Raw genomic sequence first — 11,104 nt, 5'->3', positions numbered from 1 at the left:
CCCCTGAACAAACTTGAAACTACTTTCAACATTTCTGTAGTGGTAATGAGCTCCTTGTGGGCAGGGACGTAACCCCACATTTGCCCATGAACTCTTCCCCCAACAGTGCCACTGAATCCCATGCAGTCCCCCTCCTAAGACTATTTTTGAACCCACTTTGCGAGGCTCATATTTCAGGGCCTCATTATCACAAGAATGTGTGGAATCTGACCTCTTCCGATAATCCAGCTGATGCCACCTCCTCTACTCTTCCTTGCTCCTTCTTTATCTTTTCTGTAGCACTTCAATTTCTCCTCATACATTTAAATCAGATCTTCTATCTTCCTTGTCAATCCTCTGAAGTATCCCACACCACCACACCACCCCTTCCTTCTCTCCCCACCCTATCAGATCTGTGTTGCTGTTTTCACTCGATCATCTTTTCCCTACTACCAGGCAGTGCTCAGCTCCACCAGGACAGGATTAGTCTTGTTCACTCTATACCCTGATCACCTACACAGGGGCCTAGCACTTAGTAAGTTATCGGTAAATGGTGTAAATGGCAGATCAGTGGACATTTGAGTACTCTGATTTGGAAACAGTGGACCCTGTGTCTTTAGTTATTTCCAAAGCCGTCATAGTCTTGGTTCTAAGAAAAACTGGACTCATCAAGCTATTTGTGATCACTGCGAAACAACATGAGGTGTTTCTACCAAGGATTGAATTTCAGGGAAAAGTTTTAGCAGGCAGGAACACATTCTTTAGGCCATGTTCTCTAAAGTGATTCTGAAATTGTAATTTGGGCCAAATAAATATGGTTAATCAACTGGCAGGTCAAAGGACTGAGGGATACACAGTGGGATTCCTGAGGGCTGAGTATTACTGCCATACCTGAGAAAGGTGGAGGTGCTACCAGGGGGCTGCTGACATCAGGAACCACCCATATCTAATACTACTGCCACTTCCAGCAAAGAAGGTGATGACTGTCTGTCTCACAGACTTGGACGCTGTAGATGGCTGAGTCAGCACGGATTGCGCTCAGGACCCTGAACATCAGTTCCGAAAAGGAATGAAAGTGGCAGGTCAGTGTACAGGGACATATGAGGTCCCTGTCTTTTCTTCCCCAGACACTGGACCCAACCTCTAGCCACCTCTGCAGTAAATAAGGGTGAGAACTACAGGATCCCAAACCATGCTAGAGACCCCATCGTTCTGTATCTTGAAGACTTTCATCTGGAGTTAGCATCCTCAAGTCTGTCTTCTTCCTTTCAGAAGCTGTAGATAAGGATGGAAACAAGAACCGCTGACTTTGGGACTATACTCTGACCTCCTCCCTAGGCCATGCACTGTGCAATTCAATTTGTATTTTTTTTGCAATATTCTGCCGGCACAACTTTCCCAGAGATGTCTTTGCAAGGAGCCCACATTGTAGACAAGCAAGTCCTTGGACAGAACACTTCTACCTAAGCTGCCCAAGGCTGAGCTTCTTTCTTCCTTCTTTTCTATACTTCCCCTAGACCAGCCCAGAGCAATCACTTTCATAATGTAGATACTGACATATTGTTCATAAATCTTATTGTGACTCTTTTATAATCCCCCAAATAAACTATACCTCGTAATTGATTATTCTAGCTCTTTCCTCCCCAAGTGCTTCGATAATTTACAGTGGATAATAAGTCAGGTCAGTAAACAATATAGCTGAAATGCCCAGGGCTCCAGAAGCTCATGACTATGCAGGAAACAATTGTGTCTCCCCTGATAACATTTGGAATGTGGCTTCACTGAATGAGACCTTCCTTTTGGGTGTATTTTTTCATTCCTTGATCTCCCAGAAAATCTTGATGCATTTTAACATAATTCCAACCAAATAAGCAAAGAGAGCATGACTTAGAGTATTCAGTTGTAGAAAGGGAGAAAGCAGTGCATCCAAGAGACAGCTCCTTTATTAATAAGAGGGAACACTACGCACCTGGGAGTTCAGGGGCTACTCTAGGGCATATCCTGAAGAAGAGACTCTTTGCACTCCCGAATCATACTATAGACCCTCAGATATATCCTCAGGTTAAGGATATATCATCATCATCAACAACAACAAAAAGGATATATCCACAAAGCCAGTAAGAGGGGGCCTGGATCCCACGTTCACACATGCTAGGCTTCTGCTACCACATATATGCTTGGACTACACATGCGGGAAACCAAAAACCTTCTGCAGACAAATGTTGTATTTGCTTTGGCAGATGAAGGTTTGGCAGAGGTCAAAGGACCGGTTGATACACAGAGGGATTCCTGAGGGCTGAGTAGTGCTGGTGGCATAGAAACAGTTAAGATCTTCAGACATCCTAGTTTCGGTAGATCAGATGGAGGAAAAAAGAACAAACCCTTATCTCATTTTCTTAATAAATGGAAAAGTGAGGACGCAAACGCTGTAGCTACAGTTAATCAGTTTTAGTCAGTGCATGTTAGAATTAATTTAAATTTGGAAGAGGCATAGTTCAGGATCCTGGCCAGGCTGAGGTTTACGTCCCGCTTCCCCTTACCCTGCATCAGTGTGAGAACCATCGTGTCCAACCATACAGTAAAAGTCACCCTCGTCCTCAGGCCGGACCCCAGAAATGATCAAAATCCCTGAGTTGGTGGAGGCATCTTTAGATCCAGAGTAGTGGCTGGGGACCCAGGAGCCTTGGTGCTTTTCTGAGTCTGAGTAGTAATAGAGCAGATACTGAGGAGGAGACCCAGGCCTCTTGTGGTACCAGTTTATGTTTTTTTCGGCAACATTGACGTCACTTCTCATAGTGCAGGTGAATCTGGCTGTTTCTTGCAGGAACGTGGAAAGGAAGGGTGGTTGAGTCAGCACAGGATGTGAGAGGGAACCTGAAAACAGACACACTGGTGAGTGACAGAGCAGCCAGCAACTTCGCAGGGCTTCAATCAGAACAGACAGAACCAAGAGGACTGGTGGATGCCTGGGACCCCAGGCTTGTACCTACTTGTGCCGTAAGAGAAGAGCAGGAGAAATGGAATCCAGGCCATGGTAGACACAGCCCCCTTACCCCCTCGGTGGCGCTGAGCTGATACAGGACTGGTTTTCTTCCCACCCTCTGCAGAGGAGGAGCTCTGCATGCAAATGTGCTTCTATCATGACTGCCCCAAGCCCTTTCCTGAGCCTTTTTCTGGAGTTCAGCTCACTCTGCAGATTGAAGAGGACGAAGGTTTGCTCCCCCTCTCTGTGGGCCAGGGGGGCGGGAACACCTGGGAGACAAGGGAAAGGTCTCTGTTCTAGGACTCTTCCGTGCCATCAATGAGAACCTAGCTGGGCCCCAGGTTCAGGTCCCTGAGTCAATGTTACTGAGCTGCTGGAAGGGACCACAAGGCGATCCCACAGCACCCCCTGCTGGTTGACGGACGCACACCTCTTCACAGCCAGAAAGCGGACAGCCCATCAAGTTTCTGTAACTCGCCAGGTCATCATCTGTTTCCACATTCGTGGTCCGATTCCTTGACCCCTTATTCCATCATGTTGAACTTGATTGCTGTAGTTTTTCACTCCCCTAAGGAGTCCTGTTCTAGGGGAGGTGCAAACATTTAAATTCTCAATACCTTCTAGCATATTTAATAAAAAGCTAAATGGAGTTTCAAATGGAGTTCAAGGGTCTAGCACCCCTGGGTAGCATGGGCAAGGCCCTGGGTTCTATCCCCAGTATAAAGAGGATCCGGGGAGGAAAAGTTAAATGACACTTTTTTCCATTACATGAAGCATCCTGCATGTGGCCATCACAGGGCTGCTTAGAGTGCTGTTTCTGTTCTGTTCAGAGAAACTCTGCATTGTGGGAATTATACAAGAATAAGCTGAGCAATACATTGAAAACACAACAATTCAACAAATATGTCAAAGGTCATTTAATGATTTCAGATTTTTGGCAGTGTGCAAATTTAATTTAGTCATTTGTAAAAAAAAAAGCAATAAAACTAAAATCATTGGAAGCTTCATGTCTACAAAATAGTGTGGCATAATTCTCTTATGAAGTGAGATCTGGCTCCTTACTTTGGAGTCTTCCCATATTTATTTGATTTTTTTTTTTTTTTTGTACTGGGGATCGAACTCAGGTCCTTGCACTTGTGAGGCAGGTGGCAGAACCATTGAGCCCTTCCCCATACTTATACAACAATTTTTCCTAGAATTTTGTCAGTTGTTGACCATTTTGTTTCTGTTTTTTTTTTTTTTCATTAAGTTTATTGGTACTTTTCAGGTATACAGTACAGTTACATTCATCATTGGGATCTTGTACCTTTACACGATATATCTTGGTTCTTATGTTTTCCCCACCCCCTGCCCTCTCTTCACCCCCTCCACCCTTCCCTATTTACAAAGACTTTGTTTCCATTTCTCATATATTTTTCTTTTCCCTTCTTTCCTTTCTCCTGCCCTTCACACTTCCCCTACTCCTTTAGAACTTTTCTTCCTATTTCACATTATCAATTATACAATTTAAACCTTACATTTTCAGTTTTTCACACCAGAGAAACTATTCAGTATTTACACACGTATCCTATTTATTTCACTTAAGAGTATGGCCTCAATATGCATCCATTTAGTTATAAAGTCCTCTAATTTCTCATTCTTTTTACTCCATTTTATAGAAAAACTGCATCTTTTTTATCAGTCTCCAGTTGATGATGCCCATTTTGTTTTTATTGTTACTGGAGTTTTCCAAAGCTGTTTTGTTATCTGTACTTCTACTTTAGTCAGAAACTAGTGTGACATGTGACTGATTTTTCTTTGTGTGTGTGTGCATGATTTGGTGCCCCCATAGACAGATGCAGAGATTACCATTTCCTTACTGTCCTTATATCCAAATCTCCTTTTACTGTGCAAATGCTCCCCAATCGCTTCAACTCACATGGTCTTTCTAGAAATAACACATACTCAGATCCCCTTGTTTCTCTTCTAAAGGAACCCGGAGAGACTTCTCTCATTCCAGTCAGGTAGATAATCTCAGTGATTAAATCCTTCAGTGACGCCTCATTATTTTTACGTAAAAACTCAAACTCTTCAGGTTGGTCTCTGTTCAGATCATTAGGGCCGGGGATTTAGCTCAGTGGTTTCACCGCCTGCTTCACAAGGGCAAGGTTCTGAGTTCAAGCCCAGGTACCAAAAACAAAAAGAAGAAGAAGAAGAGAGTGTTGGCCCCCTCCCAGCCCCTGTCTTTGCCTGGGAGTTCCAGCCTCTCTCACTTCTCTGCCCTGGAGACTCTGAGCTCCTGTCACCTGCGTGGTCTCAAAGGCAACTTCCCTTTGGAAGAGAATCTTCATGTGTGGCCATGGTGACAGATACCATTTTAGAAATTTGATCATCTGTTTGCACAAAGATATTCACTCCTCATCAGAGATAGTTTTTTTTCTTTTGTTTCTATACATTTGTCATTGTGGAATTTAAGTTACAAACCCCATAGGGAAGAGTCCAATAAGAGCTCTACGTCAATCTTCCAGCTTCGATCATCAGGGATGCAGTTCTTATTATTTAATTTTCCACTCATTCCTCTTTACCCCTTACCCAACTTCCTTCCCAAACAATATTAAAACAAATCCAATACATTATAGCTCTTCATATGGGTCGATATAGACATAATTTTTAATATTCGAAATCTCTTACACATTAAAACAGTGGACAATAACTATTCTCACTTACATGGGTTGGGCCCACAGTGGCTGCAACAGTAGAAGCCAGAGGCTAGGCCTGAAGAGGAGCTGTTGGGCATCTAACCTCCTGGCAGATGAAGAAAGGTTTCTCATCTCACTTCCCGAGGATCTGGAGCACACTGAGATCATCATAGGATCAACACTGATCATCACCTTTGTCCTCAGACAAGAAGCCAGGGATAGTCATGGAGGCTGAGCTATCAGGCTTGGAGCTGACAAAAGGATCAGGAACTTCCAGGGGTGAACATGATTGTCATAGATGAGGGTTTGGAGAGACTTTCCAGGGAACTGTTGGTACCAGCCCTCCCCAATACCGGTGCTGCTTTTCTGGGCAGTAAATGATGACCTTCTGTCCTGTAGCCCAAGACACCCAGACACTGAGGTGGCTGAGTCAGCACAGTCTAGACCCGAGCCCTGGAAGTAGGCGAAACATAGTGAAAAATTCTGGTTCTAGAGGCTGAAAGAGAAAACGGGACCCATTATCTTCAGAGACTCTTTTTCTTCCCTCTATCTAGTCACCTGGGAAGGGGGACAAGGCCATGGTGACCATTCCAAAGGCCTTCTTTCTGTGCCCCACAGCTGAGCAGAGCTTTCTCCTGGTGTTTACAGTGCCTTCTTAGGTACACTAGTGGGGGAAGGTCCATTCAGGGAAATGGTGGTCCACCCAGGTTTCTGGTCTAGGTTCTTCTGCTTGAGGATGTCAGCAGGTGGGCAAGAGTAGGTCTGGGAGGACGAAGTGATGGGGAAGTTCACGGCTATAAGCAATAAGCAGAGGCACCATGCAGAGCCTGAGGATTTGTCTCAACTCGGCTCATCTCCAGGTCTCTCAAGAACAGGTTCCAAGCAACCTCCAGTGTCTAAGCCCAGACACACCAGTGCAAAGCATGGGGTCTCCTCAGAGGCATCCCTGAGCCTTCACTTCTCCGTCTACTGCCCCTGCCTCAGGTTCCAGCTTCGTGGACCCACTTCTATCTGAGGGCAGGTTTTTATATTTTTTTGTTTTTGTGGAGTCTTTTTGGTGGTGGTGTTGTTGTACTGGACACTTCAAGGGTAAATCTGTCCATATCTCCCTGAACTATTCATTGGCAGGAACTATTCACTGAGGTTGTATCCCACACAACTTCTTAGATCAAGATTAAGGCTAGAACACAGAACAGTGACCAGACCCGCAGACATGTCCCCGGCTATGCAGGAAGCTTGTTTGTTTCCTCTGATGTGATCTCTCCTTTGTGCCCAGAGCTCTCCTTCCTCTTCCTCTGTGGGTCCCCCATGACACTGAGTAGGAAGGGAGCTCTTGTCTCTTGGAGCAGTCAGATTATTGGAAATAAACTGACTGTGTCTTCTCACAAGGGTCACACATGTACATCTTTATGACCTGTCGCTATTTCTACAGATTTGACCATGACAGGTCGTTCCTGTACCTTCACCAGTCCATAACTTGTAGTAATCTGTTCTCCTAGACACAGCACATGTCTGTAGGGAGACCTTCCACATTACATTTACAGAAAGCTATTTTAGAGTAAAATGATAGTCCAAACACTCCAGAAATTAATGTGTCAAAACAGTGTCTAGCCCCATATGAGTCTGTAGCTGTAGATGTTGGGATCAACCCTTCCAAAAAGAAATTGAAAGAAAAACATCTGATTCAAACTCAAAAGTTGTTGCAGTTAAGGCTGTTTAAAACTGAAAATATAATTAAAAATTTTTATCTAAACATGCACCAGGAAAAATATCCATCTCATTTATCAAAACCCAACAAAAATCCTAGAGTTCTAGCCAACTGATTCTTAATTTATTTTAATCTGTGGTGTTATGTGGTAGTGGAGAACAGCTGAGTTTCAAATTGACATCTGCATCTTTTCTGCTTATTTCTTTCTCTTTTATTCTTAGTTGGCAAAAAACATGGGGAACAATGTATGCCTCTCCATTCCCATGGAAGATGTAGGAGATTTCAAATGCAGTCCCATGTGTGGGAGCTATTAAAGTTGTGCCTGATATTATGAAGTATTTTAAACATAATACATCCTATTAATAGATCAGAAGTTACCATCGTATTATCTCAATAAATTCTGACAAAGTCTTTGCCCAAGTTTAATAACCATTAGTAACAACAACAAAAAAAATAGGCCAGGACTTAGAAACATACAGACTTATCTTTGATGTGATTTTTCACACACACACACACACACACACACACACACACACACACAGCCCACAAGTTAGCCTTAAAGGCAGACTGACTTAAGAAGGAGCATTTTCAGTAAGATTGGGAAAAAGTAAAACTTTTCCATTACCTCTAATATTATGCAGCATCACTCTGCAAATATTTTAAAAATAGCAAAGGTTAAGGAAAAGCCTTGACTGAAAAAGAGTAGATATTAAAGACCCAAGTGAATGCTATGACCTTAAGTATTCAAGTAACTGGTGACAGCAGTGACTGTCCTGGAGACGTGTTAGATCACTAAGCCCAGGGCCAAGGACACAACCCCTGGGTGTTATCGTGAGTCTATAATAATGTGCAGCCCCCTGCTCAGACTGCAGAGCACAAAGAGAACACTGTCACATACACAGTGTTTCTGGATGGGAGCTCTTGGTTCCAGACTGCCCCAAAATACTCATACTGATGTTGCCTATGTGTATCCACAATGTTGGTCAAATCCTTTTAACTTACATTACTTTTTTATATTCCTGAATACTGCACACTATGGTCACTTGAAACATGGTCCCTTGTCTGTTTCTGGGTCCTGTTCAACACATGCTCTGAGGTCCCCGTGTTCTCACGTGTTTTTGTCTCACTTCTCCACTGACCCGACACACTGTGAGAGCACTCTGGCTTTTGTCCCATGCTGCACAGTAGTAATCAGTCTCATCTTCAGGCTGGACTCCTGTGATGGTCAGGGAGGCAGAGTTGCCCGATCTGGTGCCAGAGAATCTTTCTGGGATCCCTGAGAGTCGGTCGTTATTCCTGTTGACCAGGGTTTTGGGGGACTGGCCCTGCTGCTGGAGCTGGACCCATCCTGCTCCTTCATTGCCAACATTGTTACTGTTTCCAGTGCAGGTGAGTACAGCCGTCTCTCCTGAGACCCTGGATAAGGCGGGTGGCTGGGTCAGCACTGCCTGAGCCATGGACCCTGTGAGGGGCACAGAGAAGTCTGTGAGCACAGGAAGACTGTCACTGAGCCAGAGTACGGACCTAGAGCAGAGCTACGTGTGAATCTCCCATGGTCCCGTTAAGGTCCACACTCACCTGTGTAGAGACTGAGGAAGGTAAGGAGCAAAGGAGCCCAAGCCATGGTGCTGAATTAGACTGTTCCCCACAGCTCTGTTTTAAAGAGAGTAATTAAGCTCTGCTGAATCTCTTTATATATCCCAAACCTTTGGGGTGGGGTGGAGTCACTCCATTCAAATAAGACCTTGCTGCCTGTTCCCGGGTTCCCTGCCCTAGGTGCTCACAAGTCAGAAAGAGAAGGGACAGATAAGCTGACACAGTGGGTGAAGGGTGCCTGGCTTATCACAGCTTCCAGGTCTTGGAAGATTAATGTAACAACTCAACCACAGCCCGCTGCACACAGTGATGGCCGAGTGCTCTCCCAGCTCAGGGAAATCATCTCAAAATTACCCTACACTGCCACACACAGTCCACAGACCAGAGGAGGAAGCTGCACAGAAGAAAAAGATATCCCAGAAGAAACGGAAGAAACCAAAACATATGGCATGGGAATGAATCAGGCACAAAATAAATGCAAATAAAAGTTCTAAAGATTCAAAATCCTTTCTCCTAGCTATTTTGAAATACAAAATAGGGCCGGGGATATAGCTTACTGGTTCCGCCACCTGCCTCTTAAGTGCTAGGTCCTGAGTTCGATCCCTGGTATCAAAAAAACGAAAAACAAAATAAATTACGGTTAAGTAGCTTCACCCTACTCTGCTGTAGAACACTAGAACATATTCCTCCTGACTGCATTTTTGCATCTCTTCGCCAACTTTTCTCTGTCCCCCACATGCCTATACACTTCCCAGCCTCTGATAAACACTATCCTACACTCTCCTACTATTAGACCAACTTATTTAGCTTTTACGTATTAGAGAGAATATGTGGTTTTGGTCTTTCTGTGCCTGGCTTCCTTTACTTAACATAATGTCCTCCAGCCTCATCCATGTAGCTGCAAATAAAAGGATTCTGGGTCTTTTATGCCTTGTGTGTATGGACCACGTTTTTCATTCATCACTTCACTGACACCTGAGTTTGTTCCACTTCTTGGCTCTAGGGAATACTGCTCCTACAAACAAGTGCAGATCCGTCTTACACACACTGATGTCCCCTTACTTAGATATACGCCCAACAGTGAAATTTCTGTACCACATAGTAGTTCTAGATTTAATTTTTTTCAGAAATTGCTATCCTGTGTTCCACAGTCGTTACACTACTTTACATTGAGATGAACAAGGTAGGAGAATCCCCCAGCTATGCATTTCGGCAGCTTGTACTTTTTTTTTTTTTGTCCCTAACATAACTGGTGAGACAGCTTGATGTCCCCTTACTTAGATATACGCCCAACAGTGAAATTTCTGTACCACATAGTAGTTCTAGATTTAATTTTTTTCAGAAATTGCTATCCTGTGTTCCACAGTCGTTACACTACTTTACATTGAGATGAACAAGGTAGGAGAATCCCCCAGCTATGCATTTCGGCAGCTTGTACTTTTTTTTTTTTTGTCACTAACATAACTGGGGTGAGATAGTATCTAATTGTGGTTTTAACTGTGAATTCTGTGCCCTGTAAGCTATAACAGTGATAGTTGAGCTCTTGTCAACTACCAAGCTTATGCAAGTTCAACAATGCCCCCCAACACTCAGAAGGCCAGACAGGGTATAGCCCCTCACATTACGAGGTTGATGGACTTTGAAATATTAACTCCCTACAAGTCTCCATGCAACACCTCTGTTCCTGCCAGTTCAGAAACCAGGGACATCAGATTACAGGCTGCTCTGGACTTGAGAGAAGTTAACTGGGGAGTGGTAACTCTGCAGCTCATTTTCCCCAAACCATACACCCCCTTGAGTTTGCTGTCTCCTGAGCACCAAGTATATAATGTGCCAGATTTGAAGGATGCTTTTTTCAGTGTGCCCCTTGCCCCAGCTAGCCAGTCTATCTCTGCTTTAGAGGGGAGTGACCCAGTTTCCAGCTCCTCCTGCCACCTCAGTTGGACCCAGCTGCCTCAAGGATTAAAAAAATGCATCACCCTGTTCAGTGAGACCCTCCAGAAGGACTTGGTGGGTTTTTTATCCCACCACCCTAACCTCACCCTGCTCCAGTATGTGGATGATTTGTTATTAGCTGCTACTAGTTATTCAAAATGCCTGCAGGGGATGCAAGAGCTTCTTCAGCTGCTAGGAGTTCGGCTACCATATCTCAGGCAAGAA

General features: G+C 44.2%; 2 gene segments (V, D, J or C); both read right to left on the bottom strand.

The window, feature by feature from the left end:
* Positions 1–3,022, bottom strand: part of LOC104848304 — a 9,348-nt gene extending 6,326 nt beyond the window's left edge. The window contains 2 exon segments of the V gene segment in view: positions 2,520–2,853; positions 2,970–3,022. Of these exon segments, the coding sequence occupies positions 2,520–2,853; positions 2,970–3,012 (377 nt within the window).
* Positions 3,023–8,427: 5,405 nt separating this feature from the next.
* LOC104848303 lies at positions 8,428–9,004 on the bottom strand. The segment is given in 2 exon segments: positions 8,428–8,810; positions 8,927–9,004. Coding segments are annotated over 2 exon segments (429 nt in total).
* Between the last annotated feature and the right edge of the window lie 2,100 nt (positions 9,005–11,104).

This window comes from Fukomys damarensis, unplaced genomic scaffold, assembly GCF_012274545.1.
Source record: "Fukomys damarensis isolate Sample0158 unplaced genomic scaffold, DMR_v1.0_HiC HiC_scaffold_12, whole genome shotgun sequence".
Taxonomy (NCBI): domain Eukaryota; kingdom Metazoa; phylum Chordata; class Mammalia; order Rodentia; family Bathyergidae; genus Fukomys; species Fukomys damarensis.
Note: the sequence above shows the minus strand (reverse complement) of the source record. Positions and strands in the feature narration are given on the sequence as shown.